Source organism: Macaca fascicularis, chromosome 10, assembly GCF_037993035.2.
Source record: "Macaca fascicularis isolate 582-1 chromosome 10, T2T-MFA8v1.1".
In the NCBI taxonomy this organism is placed as follows: Eukaryota; Metazoa; Chordata; class Mammalia; order Primates; family Cercopithecidae; genus Macaca; species Macaca fascicularis.
In genome coordinates, this window is record NC_088384.1 from 29,217,259 (window position 1) to 29,242,838 (window position 25,580).

The window sequence follows — 25,580 nt, forward strand, 5'->3', positions numbered from 1 at the left end:
TCTTCCCCTTCGCCTTCCACCATGATTGTAAGTTCCCTGAGGCCTCCCCAGAAGCTGAGCAGATGCCAGCATCATGCTTCCTGTACAGCCTGCAGCACTATGAGCCAATTAAGCCTCTTTTCTTTATAAATTACCCAGTCTCCAGTGTTTCTTAATAGCAGTGCAGGAGTGGATTAATACACCTATGCTTAGTAAAGGTCTGTTGAATGACTGAGTGCCCTTGGCTGCTCCCGCTGAGTGTTACCCAGGGCTGTCTGTTAAGTGCGTGTGTCTCTAGAGTACTGCAGCCTCCCAAGCTACTCACCAGGATGCTTTGTATCAGACGGAGGCAAGGGATTGTTGGAGCCACTGAGGATCTAAGGAGCCTCCTTCTGTGGACAGAAGCAGTGCCCTCCATAAGCCATCTGGTCATCAGAAGGTAAACCCATCTCCCGGAGGGCCTGGGCACCCGACTTTCACAGGGGAAGCTGGGAAGGGCAGGAGCCCTTGAGCCCAGGCAGCCACGTGTGGAAGTGGCCTCAGTGTGCTGGTCAGATAGTTAATTTCTTCTTCTCACTTTTGATAAAAGGCAGCTGTTCCCTGTCATTCCATCTGCAGCCTTGTGGGGCCCGAGTGGCCACCCCGCTATGGGCTAAGTTGTGGTCCCCTTAAAATTCACACATTCAACCTTAACCCCCTGCACTTCAGAATGTGACTATTTGGAGATAGGACTTTTAAAGGGGTGATTATGTTAAAAGGCGGCATTAGAGTGGGCCCTAATCCAATCTGGCTGATGTCCTTATGAGAAAGGAAAGCTTAGACAAACAAACCAATATTAGCACCTTGATCTTGGACTTCCAGCCTCCAGAAATGTGAGAACATGAATGTCTGTCCTTTAAGCCTCCCAGTCTATGGTATTTAATTATGGCAGCCCTGACTGCCTAAGGGGCCCCAACTTAGCTTTGACACCAAGTTCAAAGAGAAGCCAGAAAATTTCAAAACTGGCATTTGTTGTTCTCCTTCTAAAGACCTTTGTGGGTGGGGCCTCTGAGAAGCCACAGTGGGAGGTCAGGCAGTGGCGGTGAGGCTGGTGGCTGAAAGTACAGGCTCCCTTTGCTGCCCTCACCAGCTGAGAACTTGGCAAGGGACTCAACTTTTCCTGCCTCAGGCTCCTCATCTGTAAGATGGAGTTTGCAACAAGTACCTCCTCCCAGGGTGGTGATGAGAACTGAGAGAATTGATATTTGTAAAGCTCTTATAATGGTACTTGGTATGTAGTAAGCGCTTCATGTGATTATTTGTTAAATTACCATTTTCTGGCAAAATTACAGCTTTAAAACGTGAGGCAGCAGAAATACTATCCACCTGACAAATGAATTTTCTTGGTATGTTTTCTGCTGAAAATCTTGGGGTAATGAATCACTATGGCCAATACTTAAATGAATACTAGGACCATACCTATCTCCTGGAATCTCAGGGGACCCTCAGAGTCATTCAAGTTACCCACAAGCATATTTTAACTACTAAAAACTTTCTCTGTACATTAAGGAGCTGGGATTTGTTTCTGGGGAATTTCCTGTGATTTCTAACAGCTAGCAATGGGTTTAACTGCAAATTCACATGGAATTTCAGCACCCACACAGGCTTTTGAGCTCTACAAATTCTGTCACTTGAATAACTCCAATTTCTAACATTTACTGAGGACTGACTGTATGCCAGGCTGTTTGATGTATACCTGTGAGGCAGGTGCTAAAATTAACCTTATTTCACAGATGAAGGAATGGAGGCTCAGAGAGGGTAGGCAACTTCCCTAATGTCACACAGCAGGTAAGCAGAGAACTCAGCATTTAAAGGCAGAGGCCAGGCTGGGCACAGGCTCATGCCTGTAATCTCAGCACTTTGGGAGGCCAAGGTGGGTGGATCACTTGAGGGCAGGAGTTCAAAACCAGCCTGGCCAACATGGTGAAACCCTGTCTCTGCTAAAAATACAAAAAAAATTAGCTGGGCATGCTGGCAGGCACCTGTAATCCCAGCTACTCTAGAGGCTGAGCAGGAGAATTGCTTGAACCGGTGAGGTGGAGGTTTCAGTGAGCCGAGATTGTGCCACTGCACTCCAGCCTGGGCAACAGATTGAGACTCTGACTGAAAAGTAAAATAAAATAAAATAAAATAAAATAATAAAATAAAAGACAGAGCCTAAATGCATAAAAATTATATACCAGTGTCTCCTTATTAGCTGGGAGATGTTGGAAAGCCACTTTAGCTGCTCTGAGCCTCAGTTTCTTTAAAATAGGGATAATCATGCCTGTTTTCAAGTTGTTGCTTGGATGGCCTGTGCTTGGCACTGGAAGGCATAGGGGAACTGGCTATAGTAGTCACAGTGGTGGTTGTCATCACTAGCACCTGCCTTCTTCTTTCTAATACACAACCAGAAATCACTGAAAGTACTTACTTAAGCCATGAGCTGTGATTCAGTGGCCTCATCTGCAACATGAGGACAAAAATCACTAGTCCCACTTCAAAACATTGCCCTGGAGGTCAAATTAATGATAGAACATGCTTTCATAAGCCAATGAACTCGGGATTCTGGTTCTACACAGCCATCAGCTAGCTTTGTAATTTGACAAACCTCTTTATTTCATAAACCCACTTCCTCCAGCTTAAAATGAGGAGGTCAGTCTGTCTACATGAGCTTCAACAGTATTAGGAATTTGAAGCCTCCACTCTTCTGAGGACAGATGAAAAGTTTATTTCCGATGAAGAGAGTCTTCCTAAACCATGGAATAAAAAAATAATGGGTCTTTCCCGGCACCCAGGCCTCAACTCAACAATCTCTCCCCAGAGGAGCCTTTCCTAACCACCTGTTGTCTCCCTAAAGATATCTTCTCTCCCCACTTGTGCCCTTCATAGCATTTATTACTCTCCGAAATCATCTTCTCAACCTCGTGTCTCATCTGTCTCTCCCCACTAAAGTGTATGCTCCCAGAAAGCTGGTACCATGCTCGCTGCCAACTGCTCAGTTTTTATAAGCTTGTAATAAATACTCAGTACATACATGTTGAATAAATAAAATGATTCAACAATTTTGCAACTTATACAACCTTAGCATTCTTGGATGTCAAGATGCCAGAACCAAGGCTGGACATGACATGTTTAAAGGACTGAAGTTTTTCAAACCTATCTGAATGTCAACTCTGAAGTAGCACTGCATTTTTTGGAAACAATCATTTGTAATATTTTTTGAACAAAGACCAAATGGACCCATCCCCTCTTTCCTTTTTATGTAGTTGTTTCTTCCACCCTAAACCTCATCACATGAGGAGTAAGGCAGACACTTGCTGTGACTCACTTACCCTTTTTCAGAGAGAGGAAAGGTGATCACTGTGTGCTTGGCTGGTGGGCTCCAGCACTTACAACAGCTGATGTCATCTGTGGAAATGCCCAGCTGTTGAAGCCAAGAGCTGCATCAGTTTGAGGGAGTGGCAGCATGGACAGTTGGAATTCTTACCATAGGCAGCGGGAAGCCACACTCGTGGCTATTGACTCCGATGATGGAAGGAATTGCTTTAAATGCTTTCTGAGACAATAGATCTAGAGGCTCATTAGGAAAGAAAGCACCATCAACCACTTGAGGGAAAACCTTTTTCTGTAATAAGGAAGAAAAAAAAATCAGCAGCTATTTCTGTTCACAAAATCTGCTGTCCCAAATCCTGGCCAAGCAAAGCCGACCCAGTCTAGCACTGGCTTAAATGCGCTAAAAAAGTAAAAGCAAACACTATGGGCCCAGCTCAATATATCATTTCCTGGCAGCTCTGCCATGTACTTCGGCAAGGGGGCTAAACTTGTCTGTGCCTTATTTTCTTATCTGCTAAATGGGAATAATAACATCTACCTAAGAAAAACAGTGGCCTGTGATATGGTTTGGCTGTGTCCCCACCCAAATCTCAAATTATAGCTCCCATAATTCCCACATATTGTGGGAGGGACCCGGTGGGAGGTAATTGAATCATGGGGGCAGGTCTTTCTCATGCTATTTGCATGATAGTGAATAAATCTCACGAGATCTGATGGTTTTTATAAAGGGGAGCTCCTCTGCACAAGATTTTTTTTTTGCCCACTGCCATGTAAGATGTGCCTTTGCTCTTCCTTCACCCTCCACCATGATGTGAGGCCTCCCTAGTCATGTGGAACTGTGAGTTTATTAAACCTCTTTCCTTTATAAATTACCCAGTCTCAGGTATGTCTTTATTAGCAGCATGAGAAGAGACTAATACAGCCTAGCACAGAGATTCTCAAAGTGTGGTTCCTAGACCAGCAGCATCAGCATCATCTGGGAACTTGTTAGAAATGCACATTCTCAGGCCCACTTCAGGTCCTCAATAAGAAACTCTGTGGTTGGAGTGTAGCCCAGGAACCTTCTTGTAGCCAGTCCTCCAGGTGATCCCAATGCATGTTCAAGTTTGTGAACCACTGGCCAAATGCAAAGGGAAAAATGGTGGTAGATGGAGTGGCCAGGACTGTAGAGGTTGGTGTTAACACCTTCCTCAGATGTCTCCCTGAGACACAGTGCCTTGGACGTGTCTGGATATTTTTTGGGTCTTAGAAAGCAACACTCAGCTCTAATCACGGTTTCTTTAGGTTTCTGTTTTGGGATTTGGGTAGAAAGGAGCACATGAAAGAGTTCCACACAACATCAGGTCCAGGACTTATTATCCATTTCACTGAGTCTCTAGCATGGCTCAGAGTGGACATTGAGTACACATCGCATAACTAGCAAATGTTGAAATCTGAAAGATAATGATCTTGTTCATTCAAAGACTCATCAAAGGCTCTCAAGATTGGAAGGGACATAAAAGATCACCCGGTCCAGTTAACTTTCACTGATTGAAAGTTTGTCAGCCTGGGTCAGCTAGATTTTGCTTAAATACCTGGAAAGGTGAGCATCTCACCACCTTCTAAAGAAGCCCAGTCCTTTTCCAGACAACTGAGGTCTTGAAAAGTTTTTAGTTACACAAAACTAAAATGACTTCCTAATAGAACTTCCAGGTCCTGATCGACTTCAGCTTCTGGAAGCATGCGTAACAAGTGTGGTCCCTCTCTCCAGTGAGATGCCTTCAGGGACTTGGAGACAAACCTTGTACTTTGCTGAATCTTCTCCAGGCTAAGTTGCACCCCTGCCCCAACAATTTTCTTAAATTACCTACAAGGGTTCTATACCCCTACTTATTTTTTTCACAGCTGTTACCAAGTATCCCCAATCCTCCTCTTTTCCATGTTCCAAATCCAAACAAATAACAGAGCAGTAGGATTTGTTCACCTCCTCATTCAAAGGGCAACACTGCCCCCAAAACTGCCCCCTCCGTCCTCATCTAGCTGAGGGTCAGCAGCTCCTTGGAGGATTTTGTCCTCAGGCACCTCAGCAGGACCTCAGAGTCTGAGGCATTGTTCCCACAGAAATGTGCAACCACCTGCAGCTATTTTCAGAGGAGGACCAGGTCAGAGCATGATATTGAAAGCATCTAGGAAAATGAAAGCTGGAAAATGCCCGCCAATCAGCCACAGGTTGGTCCTCCACATATGAGTCCATCCTGCTACCCCTGCCTAGCCCCATGCCCCTATAACGGAAGGTGCACATGGCACACAGGTTGCCACTGCATCACACTCACTCTCTTGCCTGGCTCTCCTTGTCATCTTTAGCAAACACCACATCTGGGGATGGGTGTTTGTTGGTTTGTGGCCATGGAATGGAATCAGGATTCCTGGTCACAAAGAGATCAGTCCTGTGAGCTTGGCTGCATTGGTACTTGGTCCCTGCAGAGTCTAGAAGCTCAACCTTGAGGTGCTAAATGAAGACAGAAACACCAAGAGCGAGGAGCAGCTTTGCAAGCTCCTTCCTTGTCAGTAGAGGCAGGGCTCCAGATCAGATTCTCAGCTGGTCAGCCCTGCCCAAGCCCAGGTCCACTCACAGCCTGGAATGTCCTACCTGTCTTTTTTCCTGCCTCTATACCAATCCTTCTCATTCTTTAAAGCCCAAGTCCTTCCCTCCACAGTGTCCTTTCAGGGCATTGCAGCCCCCAGAAACTCCTTTCCCATCCAATCTCCTATAAGCTCAATGTTCCCCACCTTCCATGCCTGGCCCATTGCTGAACACCTGCTTTCCTTGTCACTGAACCTTCCATATTTGTAGAACTCGTGGGGGCTCCACCTCCCCCAGCCTCCATCATTCCCTCTCAGGTGACTCTCCATGTGGTTTGCCTCTTGGAGTCTCTACAGGGGACCCCTGTTGACCCTAAGCTGGCCTCCTGTGGGCCGGGAACCTGGCCATCCCTCTGATTCCTGGTTCTTCCTCCAGATGGGCTGTCTCTTAGCTGAGAGCAGCGCCTACACCCAGGCCACTCCCCAGCCACGGCCTCGCTGACCCAGGCCACAGCGGCTGCCACACCCTGGTCGGGGCAGTCACGACCTTGGACAGGAGCTGGGACCCCTCCCCCAGAGCCCACTGCCCCCTGACAAGTGGGACAACTTGGGGCCAGGCCGGGGCTGCCCGAAGGCTACTATGCTTGAGAAGGCCCCAAGACAGGAGCCCTGCCCCTTGGGAGGGGTAGCAAACAGCCCCGGGACAGTGCCGGGGTGTCTGGGATGATTTGTCACCATGTGAAATGTGGGATAGACACCCTCGACTCAGCAAGGGAACGTCTGACTTCCCGGCCAGCCCCTGTCCTAGGCCCCCATGGGAACTTCAGATCCAAGTGGGGAGGGGGCTCCCCCAGTACTGCCCCTTCCCTGACAGAACTTCCTGCCCTGCTGGATGCCCCGGCTGCAGCTCCTGAGAACCACTTGGCCTGCTCTGGGCACTGCGTCTGCAGGGGCGTGGTGCTATCTGGTGGTGAGACTGGGAACTGCACCACAGCTCCAGCCCGTACCTGAACACAAGTCCAGGAGACCGAGGGGCGGGCATGGAGGGATTCTGGGCCCTGCCACTCTGCTCCTCACCTGCCCCGCCCCCTGTCTCTCGCTCAACCCAGGAGCCTGGTACTGGGACACAGAGACAGGCCCCAGGAGCTCACAGCCCAGCACTGTTTACTGCTCCAATGGGCAGCCTAGTCCCCAGCGGGTGCTGGGCAGGCACAGGGCAGCGATGGGGACGGGCAAGGAGTCCTGGCTCTTGGCCCCAGCAAGGACCTGAGAGATGACCTGGGCACCGACCATCAGGCACTCTGCCACACTGTCCCCCCAGGCTCGGCTGTCCGACTAGAAGGGGCAGGTGGGCAATGAGTGCCAAGAAGGTGGACTGGCCACGCCGGGGGGCTCCTCAGGGACAGGGTGTCTCTGGGCCTGGACAGGGGTGGGCATGTTCAGTTCAGCCCCGGTGACCCTGGAGTCAGGGGCCTGGCAGCCCCAGCATAGCCACCTCCTGGGGCCTTGGAGCCCTGGACACCCCAGCTGATAGTCATTTACTGGGGTTGCATTGTCCATGAGAGAATTTTTCCTTGACATTCTTAAATTTCTCTGATTCTTAAATAAAAAATGTGAGAATCCGTGTCCAGAGACTCACTCAGGAGGGAGACAAATGGCCTGCCATCGCCCGCACCCTGGGAGTGGCTTGGCCATACTGGGAACAGGGCAGACAAAGGGTGAGCCCTTACCTCTCTGAGCCTCGCCTCTGACATGGGGAAGCCCCAGGGACAGGGCGGTCGTGGGCCCAGCATCCCCAGCACTCTGCCCTTCCCCTACACCCTGTTCCCAGGACCCAGCCCCCATCTGTCCTTTGTCCCCTCAGGGGTGCCCCACAGGGTGGGAAGGCAGAGGAAGCTGCCCGGCACTCAGGGCATGTGTCCACTCGCCACCCTGGCCCTGGACAGGGCGGGGCGCTCTGCAGGCCACCGCATCCCTCACATAGCCCCCGGTAGACCCGTCCTCTTGGCTGTGAGTCTAGGGGAAGCTGGGAGGCCCAAGACCACTCTTGGAACCCCACGGGCCTGACTGAAGGCCACCACGCACCTCTTCCCCTCCTGAGGCAAAGGAGTGCTCACACCTCAGGCCACAGCCCAGGCCCTGGGAGGACATGAAGGATAGTGCCCACGCCAGGGCCCATGGCCATTTCTCCCAGGTTTTCTGGGACCCCCAACCCTCCACGTAGGGCAGCTCTGAGGGCTGGAGAGGGAGCAGACCCTGCCAGGCAGCCTGGGTGGGTGTGGGCCAGGAGCCCATGTTAAGGGACACAGAGATGGGGTCCTCTGAGGGCTGTGGCCGGCCCAGTGACCCCGAGTTCCATCCACTCAGGGCCTGTTTCTTGGCTTTTGAGATATGCTTGGGAGCAGCCAAGCACAGGCGAGGTGGCTCACACCTGTAATCCTAGCATTTTGAGAGGCTGAGGCAGGCAGATCACTTGAGCCAGGAGTTCAAGACCAGCCTGGGCAACATGGCGAGACCCAGTCTCTATAAAAATAAAATAATAAAGAATTAGCTGAGCATGGTGGCACATACCTGTGGTCCCCAATACACAGGAGGCTGAGGTGGGAGGATTCTTCAAGCCCAGGTGGAAGTTCAATATGCTGTGACTGCACCACTGCACTCCAGCCTGGGCAACAGAGTGAGATCCTGTCTTAAAACATAAAAATAGAAAATAAATAAAATGAGCTTAGGGCATGGAACATCAAGGCTGCAGTGTGGACAGCAGAACAGCCCCTTCTGGCCCCTGCCCTGGGCTGCAGCCTCGCTCCAGCAGGAAGGACTCAGGTCTCCATGCTGGGCGTCCCAGCCTCTCCTCCTCTTTGCCCTCCCAACCCATTCCTGGGCAGCAGAGGAGGGGTAAGGGCACAGGGCAGCCCCTCTGAACCAGGCTCCCCAAGGCCATCTGGACACCATGGCAACATGGGCAGGAAGTGGCTTCCATGGCAACTGACGTCCAGGGAGGTGCCAGCCTGGCAACGGGGCCACGGCTCTCCCAGCAAGCCACGCTGGCCACACGTTCTGTCCTTGAGACCGGGAGTTCTGGCTTCCAGCCAGTGCCCCTGCCGCAGCCACGCCCTGTCCTGCACGACATCCCAGAGCCTGGACCTGAGGCAAACCCCCATGCCCACCGCAATCCAAGACACTGCTTGGCAGGGCACTTGGCCTTTGTTAAGCTAGCATATCTGATCCCGTGAGTGGGGGACCCCAGGGCTGGGGATCCAGGGCCCTGTCTCTCCAAGAGTCCCCCACCTTCTCAGGCTCAGGGCGATTGGCAAGGACTACAGGGAGGGGTGAGGGGGGCTGGAGGAGGAGGGGCTTTAGGGCTGACTGACAGAGCAGCAGCATCCATCTCCTGCACAGGTGGGGAGAGGGGCTGGGGCATCAGGGAGCTTGGGGTTTCCAGGCCAAGGAGGGTAGTGTGCCCAGGGTCAAGGGTGACGGGAGGACACTGGGCCATTCAGTGTGTCCTGGGTGCCTCCTTGGGGCCACTGGGGAATCTCATCCAGGCCTGGGCACCTATGGTGGGATCTAAGGACCCTACCTTGCTATTCGCCCAGGAAGCCAGTGTTGTCTTCCTTATTACAGGAGCCACCCGTCTCCGTGAAGATCTCTCCCTCTTCATCATCCTGGCCCCTGTGGGGCACCTGGCAGGCTGGGGACACACAGAAGAGGTGCAGCCCCACCCCACTCACTCAGGGACACAGAGAGGAGGAGGCAGTCCCCTCCCCTGCTGCTCAGGGCCTCCTCCACCCCACCCCAAGGCCATCTTGCCTCAGGGCTCCTCCAAGAGGCCTTCCTTAGCCCCTATCCCAAGTTGTCCCATGGGGTCTCTGAGTTCAGCACATCCTGAGACCATGACATTCCAGCAAGGAAACAGGGCAGAGGCCAGGGGAGGGTTCTGAAGGCTACCGCTGCCCTCTGGCAGCTAAACAGCCAGCCTCCAGCAGCCAGGACCAGGTGTCCAGCCACCTCTGCTGGGGAGGCCCCACGTGGCACCGAGAACAGGAGAGAGGTCATCTGCAGACAAACTATTTCGAGACACTTCTTGAGGTGGTGAGCGGAGGCTGACTTAGCAGGACAGCCTGGCAGGAAGAAGGCAAGTGGCTGGCAAGCAGTGGCCTCGTCACTGGTATGAAGTGACCATACCAGTGCTGCGAACAAGCATGGCAGGACAGCAGTGGGAGCTGGTACTGTCCCCACTCTAGACTGCAGCCCTGCAGCCAGAGATGAGTGGGAGCCGGTACTGTCCCCACTCCAGATTGCAGCCCTGCAGCCTGAGACACCGCCTGGAGGCAGGAGGCCTCCCTTCCAAGACCTGGCTGTCCAGATTCCTCAAGTTAAAGAGAGGAGTGCCTGGCAGCTCTGCCTGCCTCCCCTATTAACAGGGATAGAAAAGAAAGAAAAGCCAGACATTTGAGCACTGAGTCTCATGGGAAGTTCCAAGACTAAACAAAAAAGAACAAGAGAGAAAATGCAGAAAGCAAAAGATTCGTCTTCCCCCAAACCCACTTTATCCCTAAGAGCAGAACAGAATTCTCTGGAACAAGAAGAGGGGAGCTTGGGGAATGATGTCTTGGAAATGAAAAACAGGACTGCTAAAATCCAAAACCAGTCTGTAATTTTTATTTATTTATTTTAAACAGAGTCTGGCTCTGTCGCCAGGCTGGAGTGCAGTGGCATAATCTCGGTTCACTACAACCTCCCCCTCCTGGATTCAAGCCATTCTCCTGCCTCAGCCTCCTGAGTAGCTGGGATTACAGGTGCACACCACCACATCCAGCTAATTTTTGTATTTTTACTAGAGACGGGGTTTCACCATGTTGGCCAGGCTGGTCTGGAACTCCTGACCTCAAGTGATCTGCCTGCCTTGGCCTCCCAAAGTGCTGGGATTACAGGTGTGAGCCACTATGTCTGGCCCCAAAACCAACTTTTTAAAAAGCAGAGAGAGAGTGTGTGTTTGTATTCAAGGAAGTCTATCTACAAGCAAAGGTAGAAAGGACTCACAGGATCAATTCAAAGGGCCCAACATCTGACTGACAGGAGTTCCAGAATGAGCAAGAAATGTTGTCAAAGAAATGCCAGGTCTCAAGGCAGAACGTGCTCACCAAGCGCCCAGCACGGTGAGGAAGGAAACACCTGCAGTTGGTGTGACTCCCAGAGGCGCAGGGATCAGAGGGGACCCTGCAGGCTTCTGGGGAGAAGGCTGGCAGCCTGGCCAGATCTCACCACCAAGGACCACGACCGGCCTTCCAGTCCTGTGGGAAAATGCCCTCAGCCCTGATTCTCTCCCCAGCCCGATGTCCAGCAGGTGTGAGGTCAGGATAAGATGCTTCTAGGCCTGTGAGGCCTCTCTCTCTCTCTCTCTCTCTCTTTTTTTTTTTTTTTTATTGAGACAGAGTCTTACTCTGTTGCCCAGGCTGAAGTCCAGTGGTGCAATCGCAGCTCATGGCAACCTCTGCCTCCTGGGTTCATGCCATTCTCCTGCCTCAGCCTCCTGAGTAGCTGGGACTATAGGTGCCCACCACCACGCCCAGATAATGTTTTGTATTTTTAGTAGAGACAGGATACTGGGGGAATCAGCCCCCGGTATTTCAACATAGGTTCTTTTCTATTTTCCCTAAGTGTTGGCCATTCTGATAAATAAAGAGAAAGAGTACAAAGAGAGAAATTTTACAGCTGGGCCTCCGGTGGTCATCACATATTGGTAGGACCGTGATGGTGACCTGAGCTGCAAAACCATCAAGTTTTTATTAGGGATTTCAAAAGTGGGGGGTGTATGAATAGAAAGTGGGTCACAAAGATCACATGCTTCCAAGGACAATAAAAGATCACAAGGGCAGAGAGGCAGAGTAAGATCACAAGACCAGGGTGAAATTAGAATTACTGATGCGGGTCTATGTCCTGCTGGGCACGCATTGTCATTGATAAACATCTTAACAGGAAACAGGTTTCGAGAGCAGACAACCGGTCTGACTAGAATTCGCCCAGCTGGAATTTCCTAATCCTGGCAAGCCTGAGGGCGCTGCAGGAGACCAGGGCATATTTCATCCCTTATCTTCAACCACATAAGACAGACACTCCCAGAGCAGCCGTCAATAGACCTATCCCTGGGAATGCATTCCTTTCCCAGGGTTATTCCTGGCTGGGAAAAGAATTCAGTGATATTTCTCCTATTTGCTTTCTGCAATAAGAAAAATATGACTCTGTTCTGCCCGGCCCCACAGGCAGTCAGACCTTACGGTTATCTCCCTTTTTCCCTGAAAATCGCTGTTATCCTGTTCCTTTTCAGGGTGCCCAGATTTCATATTGTTCAAACACATGTTTTACAAATAATTTGTACGGATAACACAATCATCACAGGGTCCTGAGGCGACATACATCCTCAGCTTACGAAGATGACAGGATTAAGAGATTAAAGTGGCCGGGCGTGGTGGCTCAAGCCTGTAATCCCAGCACTTTGGGAGGCCGAGATGTGCGGATCATGAGGTCAGGAGATCGAGACCATCCTGGCTAACACAGTGAAACCCCGTCTCTACTAAAAATACAAAAACTTAGCTGGGCGAGGTGGCAGGCGCCTGTAGTCCCAGCTACTTGGGAGGCTGAGGTAGGAGAATGGCGTGAACCTGGGAGGCGGAGCCTGCAGTGAGCTGAGATCCGGCCACTGCACTCCAGCCTGGGTGACAGAGTGAGACTCCGTCTCAAAAAAAAAAAAAGAGATTAAAGTAAAGACAGCCATAGGAAATTATGAGTATTGACTGGGGAAGTGATCAATGTCCATGAAATCTTCCCAATTTATGTTCAGAGACTGCAGTAAATACAGGCATAAGAAATTATAAAAGTATTAATTTTGGGAATAAAAAATGTCCATGAAATCTTCACAATTTATGTTCTTCTGCCATGGCTTCAGCTGGTTCCTCCATTCTGAGTCCCTGACTTCCCACAACGACGGGGTTTCACCATGTTATCCAGGGTGGTCTCGATCTCCTGACCTCATGATCCGCCTGTCTTGGCCTCCCAAAGTGCTGGGATTACAGGCATGAGCCGCCACGCCTGGCAAGGCTCTCAGTGTTTCCTCCCACGTCACAGCCCACTCCAAAACTCAGTGGCAAAACAACTATGACAGCCTGGGACTCAGCGTACATGGCCAGCCACTTGGCTGCCGTCTGGGCTGGTTCTCTGGGGGTCTTGGCTTGTCCACCCATCTTCAGGCAGCTGGGGACTGGCTGGGACAACAGAAGCCTCTCCTGCCCCATGGCCTCTCATCCTGTAGCCCAGCCCAGGCCTCCTGCATGGAAGACAGTCCCCAGAGCCAAGCAAGAAAGGTCCAGGCCCAGCGCACAAGTGTTGTGCCAACCTCTGCCCACGGCAGCTTAGGAGCAGCCCACTGGCCAAGTGCATCCGAGGTTGGCCCAGAGCCCAGCGGTGGAGACTGGGACCCACCTCTTGATGTAGGAGTTGAAGTTACCTTGCAGTGGGGCCAGGACACTGGGAGAGGAGGGAACGGCTCTGTTCCTACCACATGAGGACTTCTCCAAGCCAGCTTTCTGAGGGTTAACTGAGGGTTGAGGGGTTCAAGGAGGAGGACATGGGCACTGGGACTAAGGGGCAGTGAGAGGCAGTGGGGCAGATGGTGTGAGGAGCACCAGGGAGCAGGAGGGAATGGGCCTGGGGCATGAATCTGACCCCATTGTTGGATGAGTGCTCTTCAGCTGCCCAAATCCAGTCCCACTGGTAACAGCGTGGCCTTCGGCAAGTGACTAAAGGGCTTCCTGCCTCAGCTTCCCCACCCGTAAACAGAGGGTAACAATGGCATGTACTGGATCTGGCATAAAGTAAATGTTCAATACATAGCTAGAAAAGAATGTTTTAAAACCTCAGAGATACATCAGGTGAAAAGAAAAGCTGGGCTGCAGGATGACCTCTTCAGTGGGAACGAGGGGCAGGGGATGGCAGCCCACCTCCAGGAGGAGCTTAAAGAGGAGGCTCCTGGCTGCAGGGACAGGAGACAGAGGTGGGAAAGGCTTGGAAGCCATTTTTATTGTTTGATATTTTTTGAATCCACACTGTGTGTGCATTATCTGTTTTACATCTTAAGAAAAATAACAGGGCTGGGCACAGTGGCTCACGTCTGTAATCCCAACACTTTCAGACACTGAGGCAAGAGATCGCTTGAGGCCAGGAGTTTGAGACCAGCCTGGACAACACAGTGAGACTGCCATCTCTGCAAAAAATTTAAAAATTAGCCGGGCATGGTTGCACACACCTGTAGTCCTAGCTACTTGGGAGGCTGAGGTGGGAGGATTGCCTGAGCCCAGGAGTTGGAGGCTGCAATGAGACATCATTGTGTCACTGCACTCCAGCCTGGGTGACAGAGCAAGGCCCCTTCCCATAAAAAGAAAGGAAGAAAGAAAACTCACATGGTGGGTCAGAGGCAGTGCGGTCATCAGGTGGGGCAGCTTCAGGACCAGGTGGAAGGGGCCCATTGCGACCTCCCTGGCTGCACCCAGGCCTTTGTGACTGTTGCCTGGGGCAGCCTGGGAGCCAGTGAGTCACCCAGAGCCCTCAATAAGAGGGCAGTAGGTCAGGCCAGGCCAGAGCCTGGACCTGGGGTCAGTAAGGGGTTGCAGGGAGGGATGGCGGGGCTGAAAACCCTGGGCCCCTGCGGCCACCCCCACCCCCACCCCCACCGTGTCCCCCAGCTGCAGCCTCCAGCAGCCATGGAGAATGCCTGGACTAGCACTGCCAGGGATTTGTAGGGTGGCCCTGCCTGGTCCCCATCTCCTCTGCTCACTCAGTTCAGTCCCAGAGACCTTACCCAGTTCCAGGGGCAGGAGACAGGGGCAGGGGGCCCAGGGTAGAGAGCAAGGCTCCTGCGATCTTTCTGTCCAGCAAGGAGCAGACAGCAAGAAACCCTGAGGGACTGAGACAAGGAAACCTGGAGACAAGGCTCAGGTGGGGCTGGCCCCTGCACCCAGGGTCAAATCAGAGGGCTTCCAGGCAGGAGGGACCCACTGGCTCAGGGCCCAGACCCTGTGCATGCCCATCCCTGTCGCTGGAGGGAGGGGCCCTGGCCTCGCCCAGGGCAGCCCTGTCCCAGCTGCAGTGCGGGCCGCTGGGTTCTGCAGAACAGTCCTTCCTGCAGCTGGAGCAGGAGAATCACAGTCTGGTGAGCACCCCACCCACCGCCTGGCACCCTTGCCCCAGCCCCAGCTCCAGCCCCAGGAGCGGCCATGACAGGCAGTCCCCTCTCTCTGCCCCCCACCCCCAGAAAAGGCAGAACCAGGACCTTTGGGAGCAGCTAGGGGCCCTCCTGGGGCCGGGGCAGCAGTTCCTGCCCCTGTGTCCCGAACACTCAAGCTGCACTCCCCTGGCCTGGTACAGAGCCCAAGGACCCCATGCAGCCAATGCCCCACTAGCCCACAGCCTTGGGACTGATCTGGGGGCTCTCCCACAGCCCCCCGACCCAGCTAGCATGCAGCCCTTGGGGAACAGGGTACCTCTGCAGCTGCTGTGGCAGGAGCTGTGCCAGGGGCAAGAGACCTTCGTGCAGCAGTCCCAGGTGGGCCTGGGGGAGGGGCTGTGGGGGGAGGAACTTTCATGCAACACTCCAGGTGGGCCTGGGGGGGTTCAGTGGGGAGGAAAGAACCTTGGTGCAGCAGGCCAGTGGGCCTCGGGGAGGGCCTATAGGGGGAGGAACCTTCATGCAGCAGGCCGGTGGGCCCGGCAGGGAGGTACTTGCCACCCTGCTGATGCTGCCCAAGCCCACCCTGGGCCTCACCCTCAGAACGAGCTGCAGCAGATCCGCCTGTGCTTTGAGAAGATGGTCATCACAGAAGTGCCCGCCTGGCTGAGGGGGAGGGGTGCTGGGGGCCCACCCAGTGGGTCCTCCTCAGGCATGACCCCACCATCCTCCCGACAGCATGGCTGAGATGCACATGGCCCTGAACCACCAGGCCACCAGGCTCCTGGTAGGTCCCCACAGAGCAGCACCCAGAAGGATGGGGCTGGGCAGGCGAGAGGCTGGGTAGGGCGGGGCCGGGGCCTGCTGTGCTTACCTCCTCTGGCCCCCAACACCTCAAGGAGGACGTCCGGGGCGTGCTGGACCAGAAGGACAACATCTAGCTGGGGATTCTCAGGTAACATGGGGGCAGGGACCAGGTCGGCTGAGCAGGGTCTCGGAAGGGGTCCTGGTCAGGACAGGGCAGATCCATCTTTGACCCCCCACCTCCATAGCACTGAGCCAGGGGGTGGGTGCCAGGCTGGGGGTGGAGCGCGTGGGGTCCTGACAGGCCTCTGCAGGGAGCAGGCCCAGTGCCGCACTCAGGCCAGGAAGGAGCCGCAGATGGCAAGCATGGCAGTGAGCCCCCCACGCCCCACTCTGGGTCTGGAGACCAGCCCCCCACCCAGGGCCCTGCTTGGGCGAGGGGGAGAAATGGGCTCCAGCAGAGCAGGTCCAGGGCAGGGGGCATCTGAAAAGTGGCTGCAGGAACCTGTCCAGGAGGAAAGGGCCAGGGCTGTGGTGGGGGGAGCCCTGTCTGAGGAGGGTTTCCCAAAGTCAGGGATCCCCGCCCTCAGCCTGGACCATCGGGGTGGGCTCCCCTCCCCAACAGAAAGGAAGGCCAAAGCTGGAAAGCTCCAAGGGCCTAGCAGGCCAGCTCTGGTAGGTGACTGCGCGGCAGAGCCCAGCCCCCAGGCCCCCTGCGCACCCCTGCCCCTAACTGTCGCCACCCGTAGGCTGTTGACCCTGAGGCTGCTGCTGGGTGCCCTGCTGGGCGCCTACGTGTACATGGTGAACCCTAGGCCCTTCGAGGGGTTGGTGCCACCCCTGCTGAGCCACGCCATCATCTGGAAGCTCCGGGCCCTGCTGGACCCCTTCCTGCACCTTGAGGTGGATGGCCTCCTGTCCTAGGCCGGAGGCCCAGCGGTTCCAGCGAGGAGGCCAGGCGACCAGCACTGCCCCAGACGCCCAGTGGCCATGTCGGCACCACTGTGCGCCATCCCTGCCAGGAGATGCAGAGAAGGGTGGAGGCGGGGTCTGTCCTGAGGGCTGGGCCTGTGGCTGGACATAGAGTCATGACATACATGGCTGGTAAGCACGTCTCTGTGGAAATTGGGGAAGAGACACCCGGGCCATCCAACAGCGAGGGTCCCTCAGGGTGGAGACCCCAGCCTCAGGGCTGGCTTCCCACCCCACATCCCACCTGCCCTCCAGAAGGCAGCCCTTCTGCACAGGGCTCTGACCCCCAAGGGGTCTTAGGAGGGTTTCCACTGAAAGGCAACAGCAGTAAGGACTAGGGGGTCCTCAGGTCTTGCCCCCTGGGCCAGGCCCTCCCGGGGACCTCAGAGGTCAGGTTTTCAGCACTGAACCTGCTGATCCACTGACCTCATGCCCCTCATGCAACTCCCCTCCCTTCCTGGCCACCACCCTCCCTGCCCAGGTCCTGTCACCTCCCCAACCCAGGGCAACACATTGGTAGACAGAGCTGTGGAGATCAACACCAAAAATTTTATTTGGGGAATTAATTAGCAGGGGTGCCCTTAAGAACAATGCAGGAGAGTTTTGTGGCTTTCTCATCCCAAAATGGGAGAAATAGAGCAGCAGCCCAGGGTAAACCAGGGACAGGGACCCTGTGCCGGAGAAGGGCTGGCCAGAGTGCCACGCTGCCACAGGCCGTACCTCTGCTGGAGGACACAGGGCTTGGGCTTCGGGCCCTCTGAGCTCCCAGCAGCATTGTCTCTGGGTGCAGGCAGCCCTAGTGGGGCCCAGACAGAGCTGGCCATGACCACAGGACCCTGGTGGCAGGCAGGGGCCAGTGGCTCACCACGCTGGCGGCTCCAGGAAATTAAGGCATCTGTTCATGTGTCAGGCGAAGGGCAGGAGTGCAGAGACCTTCAGGGGCAACCTGAGACCCCCCACCCAGCCCAACCCATGGAGGCCTGGGCTCCCCGAGGAGGAAGTGGCTTGGTCTAAAGAGCTTGGTTGGACAGGGAGGCTCAGCAAAGTTTGTGCTGGTCCCCGCAGCTCTGGTGCTGCCCCCTGTGGGGTGCTGGACCCCCTGCAGCAGGTGGGGGACTCACTGAGGTCACGTGGACACAGGGTCTCGGGCCCTGGCAGGCTGGGAGTCTGTCAAGCTGTGGCTGGTGGAGAAGAAAGCCCAGCTCACCTCTAGCCCTGCCCTAGGATCCATGGCAGTCTCACCTCCTGGGTCCCCAGCTGGGCTGTCCCAGGCCCCAGAGCTGCCTACTTGTCATCCTGCTAAGGCCCGGAGAGGCTGGGGAAAAGACTAGGTAGCCAAGTGCAGGCGGCACATGGCCCCACATGGGGGTGCCCCAGGTGGTCGGGCTCCAGGGGGCCCGCAGTGGTGGGCGGTCCTCCAGGCGGCCAAGGTGGCATAGGTGCAGCCCAGGAGGCACCCAAGGCTGGTCACGTTGCCCCCATCCACGGGTACAGGTGCCAATCCGCTCCCTGTGGGCCGCGGCGTCCGTGAGAGAGAAGCAGAAAGGTGGTCAGCACAGCGCCAGCTTCGGGGCCCTACAGCCCGCACCCCTCCCGCACTAGGACAGCCCCAGCCCAGGCTGTCTCAGCCCTGAACAGCTGCACATCCCTCACACTCCCTCAGACCTGCCCCTGGCATTTGTCAGGCAGGAGAGTTCCAGCAGGTTCAGCAGCCCCCACATGGCCCTGAGCCAGCAGGTAGCCCCTATGCACCCACACTTCATTTCGCCAAGCTCTTGGGTTCCTGGGATTCCCCTGTGGGTAGCGGCAGACCTAAGTCTTTCCCCCAAACACCCCATCACTGCCAGAACTGATGCAGACACAAGGCAAGAGACCCTCACACTTCCCAGCCATAGACCATCGGCCACGCCCTCTTCCCAAGCCTCTGACTCAGCCCAAGCCCACAGAAATGCCCCGAGGAACCCACCTACCCCTGGACACCAGACAGCAGCCACCCCCTCTTCCAGGGCCCGGCCTCTGCCCTCCCCTAACTCTGGGGGTCCTGCAGCAACAGCCCTGGTCTTGCCCAAGGAAAGAATCAAAATAAGCTTTCTTTTTTTTAAAATAAAATTATAGATATATAGATGTAGATATAAAAACAAAACAGACACAACGCAGGTGGATGCTGTCGTTGTGCTTATTCTCAGATCCCTGACACCAAGGGAAGCACGGACCCCTCCCCAGTGTGCTTTCCCATGGCGTGAGCACCACAGCCAGGCCAGGGTTGGGGATGTGGCATGCCTTGGGGCAGGGTTCTCCAGTTTGGCAGGGAGGGCCTGAGGGCTGGGGAGGGGGCTCTGGGTGTCACAGGCCCCGCGGCAGCATCATCCCTGTGTCTGCTCCCGTCTGCCCCGTCACTTCCCACAAGAGCATAAAGCAAAGGTTGAGGCTTTGATGAAAGGGACAGTGGCAGCTGGAACACTGACACATGGCTGGCCATCTGTCCACCTATCCACCACCACCCAGAACAGGCCAGAGCAGAAGCATCAGCCTTGCCAAGCTACGAGCTCCCAGCGGGGTCCATGAAAGGCAATGTGTTAGTTAGGAGTAGCCTGGCGGGGACACTCGGTCCGGGAGCCCACAGGCTGTGTCGGAAGGACGGCGGAGGCCCTGGATGCCTCTGTCCATCCCTGGGACCCGTCCGTAAAGGGACCGTTGGGGGCTGGCCTGGCGATGATCTGGGGTGCATGGGTGATGGGAGTGGGCCAAGCCTGGCTGAGACAGGGTGCCCCAAAGAGGCTGACTAGGCCCCCCTCACTGCCCTAGCCATGGGACAGGCCCAGACACAGACCAGACCAGCGGCCCTTGTCCCAGTGAGCCAAATTCCCCATGGCCAGATGAGTGGACGGGCAGGGAGGGCACCTGGGGCAAGGTGTGGAGGTGTGGCACTCTCTCCCGCTGATGGGTCCATACCAGGCTAGGGTGGCCTCGTGTTCCTGGGGCAGAGAAGTTGGTGGGGAGGGGGATGCGCTGCGGGGTCCTGGTCCCCGTGGCACCACAGCAGATGGGTGGTGGTCAGTCCTCACACCGAGATCTCGTACGTGGTCCCACCCACGCCGGACACCTTCTTAATTAGCGTGTGCTGTGTTTGGCTGGCAGAGGGCCCTGGGGGCCAGTGGTAGGTCCCAGCCGGGCCAGGCCTGGGGACTGCCCATTAAGCTTACCTGGGGGAGTCTTCACCTGAGGGTGGTTCCTGCATCAAAACAAGCACATACACGCATGCACACGGTGAACACGGGAATGCATCGGGACAGAGGACGGAGGAGGCAGCAGGACATAGACGACACGGACGTGGACTGGTGTAACCATGTCGTGGGGGCCCAGGGCAGTCCCTGCCCTCTGGGCTCGGAGGGTTCACCTGGAAAGCAGGCGGGAGATGCAGAGCCTGCCTGGGGAGTGGCTGTGCCATCACAGGACAGACAGAGGTCATCAGAACTGCCACCACCCTCCCGGGTCCCTGGGTCCCTCCTAGGCAGCACTGGCCCCAGAGAGCATGGGGCAGCCAGGTGGGCACTGACCGGAGCCCCTGTCCTGCCCTGCACTGGAAGCCTGGTCACTCTGCCTGGCCTCATTCCTGCTCTCTCTCAGGAAAACGAGGGGCTGCCCTCCTGCCCACCAGTGCTGACCAACAGTAGCTCTACCCTTGCCGCTTAAACCTTCTTGAGGCGAGAGCCCTTTGTCCCAGGGCTGCGATCCCTGTCTGGCTGCAATGCTGCCCACTTCTAGGTCTCGGGCTCCCCATTCATCACTGCCAATGGCAGCCTCCTCCTCAACTCCACAAAAGCTGGACAGACTCCCACCCTGTGGGGTAGGGGAGGTCTACTCAGGGCTGGATGGACTGCTGTGCCCTCAGCCTCTTTGTGGCCAAGTGGCCTGGCCTAGGCTGAGCTGGGCTCTCCCCCTGGGGCTGCATCTGACAACGGGAAACATCTGAGCCTGTGCTTGAGGTTTCCAGGCCCAGATGGGGCAACAGACGCCATGAGGACACCATGCACCACGGCCTGGGTCCTGGCCCTAGCAGGTGTGCAGTTCTCCTACCTGGGCCTGGGCCTACGAGCCAGCTGACCCTGCTTTCTCAGTTACCAATCTACTGGGTGCCTGGAGCACACCTGCTTTCTCCAGTCCTCAGTTTCCCCACCTACAAGCAGGGAAGTCCCTGCTTCCTGGAACTATGTCCCACAGGAAGGGCCAGGGACCGGCCACCCAGGGTGGCACATTCTGTGGCTAGGTAATGTCCTCAGCCCCAGCCTCCAAGAGATGCAGCAAAGCAGACCCAGGGAGAGCCCTGGGTGGACAGGGCCACTGTGACCCAGGAAGCCAGAGCCACAGCCTAAAGGAGACCCAGGTTGCCGCATGACACCGGCCCCAAGGAGAAAGCCCCACGGCCTCCCACATGCTGGGTCTACGCCAGCTCTGGGGGAACAAGTTGTTGGGATGAGGACACAACTTCTCATACCCTGTCCCCAGAGAGTGCCCAGGACATCCTCAGAGCTGGGCCACATGGGCTAGCCAGGGCCTTCAAGGCAGGGTGAGGCACATCCTCCCTGTCCCATCCCCAGAGAAAAACTCAGGCCCCTGGGATGACCTATGAGTGCCCAGCCAAGAGGGGCCCTGCAGATGGCTGGACAGCTGCCCTGTGCCAGGAAGCCCACCCGCACCTCCCGGCACCCACCTCTGCACAGCCAGCGAGGGCAGTGGCTCTGGGAGGTCCATGTGGATGAAAGCGACAGCTCTGGGGCCCACGTAGGACGGTGAGTCAGGAGTGCCTGCCAGGGAGGGCAGGCCCTGGAGTGTGACTGACCTGTGTGAGTCACTGCTGAACCGGGGCCCCAGGGCATTGCTGCTGGCCTTATCAGCCTGCAGGGAGGACGACATCCGAGGTGCACGGCTCACGGAGCTGGACAGCAAGGACAGTGATGTCTGCAGGGCAGGGTTGCGGGCACCGCTGAAGCCGGGCCCAGCCACAGGGTCCTCTCTGGAGCCGTAACGCAGCGCGGAACCTCGGGGGCCCTGGCACGGCACACTGGCCTGCTACAGGGTGTAGAAGCTGGGCGCGTCATAGACGCCCAAGTCGCTGAAGAGTGAGTTGGCCTGGGAGCGCAGCAGGCACTCATGCTCCTCCCTGTCCTTGTGCTCCTGGATGGATGCCATGATGGCCCTGGACAGGTTGTTGTAGTGCACAGGTGAGGGCTCCGGGGGCCGGCGGCCCAGCATGGGGCTGAAGCTGCGGGGCAGGGGCCGTGGTGGGTCACCCGTTGCCCTAGGGTGCAGGTAGGGTCAGTGGTATCTGGCCACGCCAACTGCTGGATGGGCGGGGCAGGCATGGCCACCAGGTGGGTCAGGGTTGAGCACGCTATCATAGGACGGGCTGCTGTTGCCGTTGGGCAGTGCATGGGGGCAAAGATGCTACAGTGGGGCATGGGGGGGGGTCCACCCTCGGAGCGCAGGGGCTGCAGAGCGATGTGGTCCCCGCCCCGCCAGCTCAAGGCCTTGAGGCTCAGGGAGCACAAAGTGCTGAGAAGGCATCAGAGGTGCTGAATGACGGGGATGGCTGGTAGGCTGTGTGCAGGTCCCCGGCCCATAGTCAGGCAGGTCCAGGCTCGGCTCAGACACAAAGTTCAGGCTACGGATGTTGTCGTCCCCCAGGGTCAGGAAATCAGGGCCTGGAACCTGTAAGGAGAAGGCATTCTCACCACTGCCCACCTGCCACCCTGCCCGCAGCCGCCAGTCAGCACCCACGGCGGCCACACCTGGCACCGTGGCCTCAGGAACTGGGCCTCAAGGAGCCATAAGAGCCACACAGTGACCCATGGCCCTGTCCCTGAGCATCCATGGCTGAGGGGCAGGGGCTCTGCAGCAGGAGGGAGGCAACAGCTGGCTACTGCAGACACCCAGGGCTCCGCCCTTTGAGCCACACAGCCCCAGGGGCCCACCACTCAGGGCAGCCACAGGGAGGATGAGCCTCGTCTAGCCTCTGTGATGGGCACATGGGCATGGGCTTGGGCTAGGGACAAGAGCCTCAGGAACCACAAAGCCAGAAAGGGATCAGGGCAAATGTGGGCCCAATGGACTTGGCCAACCAGACCCAAGTTCCCCCCTGGACCCAGGAGTCCCAGAAACATGATGTACCCAGAGCCCTCATCTCCAAGCAGAGCTGCCTCCTCCTGCGAGGCACGGCCCCTGCATGCCTGCAGACTCAGACCCTTGGCCAAGGAGGCCCAGACTCCACCATGTGACTCTCTCCAGGAAGAACATCAGTCTTGAGGGGAGAGGTCCCTAGGGATGGGGCTGGTCTAGGTGCATGGGGTCCAGCCACAGGCCTGCCTCTCAGGGTGGCCCAGAAGGAGGGATGGCACCCTGGGGCTGTTCAGCGTTCCTGATCACTGCACAGACCGCCCTGCGCTGCCCACCATTCCAGTGACCACAGAGCACTCATGCAACCCAAGGAAGAGAAATGTGCTTTCTCAAGCAGGTCTCAAAGCTTCCAAAGTCTTCCCATAGGCCTTACAGAGTGACTAATTCCACTCCGTAAGGTGGAATTCCAGGCATCCCGGTACACAGTGCTCCTGGGGGCAGATGCCCACCTGGCCTAGGTCAATGCTGGCCAAGGGACAGATGCCAAGCCTGGACGTCCCATGCCAGCCCCTTCCAGGACACCATGCTCCCCTCCGTGGCTCCCAGTTCTGGGTGCACACAGGCAGGGTCCTACCAGGAATCTCTATGGCTCCACCTGCCCTATCCGCCTCTTCTAGGCTCCCACTAACCTGCCTGTTTCCCCATCCAAGGGCCTGACTGCCAGCCCAGGCCCCCACCACGGACACTAACCTCCAGCAGACGCCCTCTTCATTGTAGGGATCGGGCGGGCGCCTTGGGGACCGAAAGTCGCTTTGGGTCTCCCCGCCGCTGGGTCCACACCCAGGCGCCAGCCGCTCCATTCTGGCCGGAGCTAGGCGCCCTCAGCTCCTCCTGGCTTGGGCTGGGCTTAGCCATGGGCGCACATGGTGAGGGCGGCAGCGGCGCGGACTGGAGGGGCGCTCGCCGCGCGGGCCGCCAGCAGGATGAAAGTCGTCTGGGATCAGGTGGTTTGAGGTGCAAGGAATCCGCCCAGTTGACCCGCCCGCTAGCTGGGGCGGGTGGGCGACAGGCCGGGGATGGACCTTGCGGTGGGCTGGGAGCTCGGGGGCATCGGCCGTCAGGAGCGGGCGCGCTGCAGGCCAGGCGGCAGGAGGCGCTCAGCCAGCCCAGTGCACCCTGGCGGCGCGGCCCCAAAGGCGGCGCATTCCTAAAGAGGCGGAGGCCCCTGCAGGAGGCCAAGGGGATGGCGGCCTGGGCTGCAGTGGACCAGGGCGCAGGCCCGAGGTGTGGCGGCCTAAGTTGGCCTGCTCCTCAAGCAGGCAAGTGCTTTGTCCCCAGGCCTGGGGATGGCCTCTGCCTACCCACTCCCTTCCTGGTCTCACTAAACCCATGAACTCCTCCCCCGGCCCCCTGCACAGAAATCCCTTTCTGGAGCACGATCACCCCATTTTTCACTAAGAAACAGGCTCAAGGCTTAAGAGAGTTCTGGGGACCCTCCTGGGCCTTGTGGTCCTCTCTCCACCATCCCAGGGAAGGGATCCAGGCCTGATGTTACCTGTAACCCTTCAGGGGTCCCCCACCTCTTCCGTCCTGGGGAATGTGGACTCCAAACCCAGAAGAGGCTCTCGGAGGCCACCTGCTTAGTATCCCCCACTCTATCAAGCCAGCCCCCACGGGGCGGGGGGGGGCATGGGGCCAGAGAACCCAGTGATGCCCCTGCACACACCCCACAGGGGTGCAGGTGTCCCTTCTCTGCCTTCTGCTTCGAGCACCCACCGGGCCTCACTGATGAGCTCCTAAGTGCATCCTGGGGTCTTCAGACAACTGCCAGGCTGCCCCATACCTGGACGAGTGCTGGGAGTCAGCTCAGATGGGCTGGGTCCTCCCCAGGCCCACCCTGCATGAGAGGACCATGCAGATGAGGGTCTTGCAGGCCAGCCTGTGTCAGTCTGAAGAACCCTGACTCAAGGATGGAGTGGGCCAGCCTGAGGCCTTGATGGCCCTTCTCAGAGCCCAGGTCCGCTGATATCAAACAGAGACCTGGTGACTGGGCAGTCCTGTGCTCTCTGCCTGACCCTGTCGTGGAGGTGGCCCTGAGGGAGATGAGCAGGGTGCAAGACTGGTGGCCTGTCTGCCTTGTCCAGAGGAATTGAGGACCTACCAGAGCCCTGGTGCTCCCATCTCAGCCCAGTGGTAGGCAGCTTCGTGGGGTGGAGACATGCTGGGCAGGCCGGGCCCTCTGCCTGGTGTGCCCACACATCTCTGGTTGCCGCTCTGTGGCCCTCATCACCTTGGCCTGCTTTATCCCTATCACCCTTGTCCCAGCCTAGGCTTACCAGGGCATTGTGGAGTGCATGCCATTCCCAGCCACACAGAAGGTGAGGTGGGGCCCAGACACCCCCAGCCACTCTGCCCCCAGCCTCCTGAAGGGGTGGGCTGTGCACACACTGCCACCTCCCCAGTGGGTGCTGGCTGCCAAGTGCCACCATCTCAGCCCCTGCTGTGGCTCAACGGGTCCTCCCATAGCCATATCAAGACGTCGTCACCCATTGCATAGATGGGGAACCTCAGGCAA

General features: G+C 56.7%; 1 protein-coding gene and 1 pseudogene across 1 annotated transcript; one reads left to right on the top strand and one right to left on the bottom strand.

Moving 5' to 3' along the window:
* The first annotated feature begins 14,221 nt into the window (after positions 1 to 14,221).
* LOC123567083 (coiled-coil domain-containing protein 188) lies at positions 14,222 to 15,684 on the top strand. The gene is given in 3 exon segments (XM_074003268.1): positions 14,222 to 14,615; positions 14,618 to 15,545; positions 15,662 to 15,684. Coding segments are annotated over 3 exon segments (1,215 nt in total). The 5' UTR covers positions 14,222 to 14,351.
* A 4,123-nt stretch (positions 15,685 to 19,807) lies between these two features.
* Positions 19,808 to 23,865, bottom strand: LOC102116730 (palmitoyltransferase ZDHHC8-like; annotated as a pseudogene).
* Between the last annotated feature and the right edge of the window lie 1,715 nt (positions 23,866 to 25,580).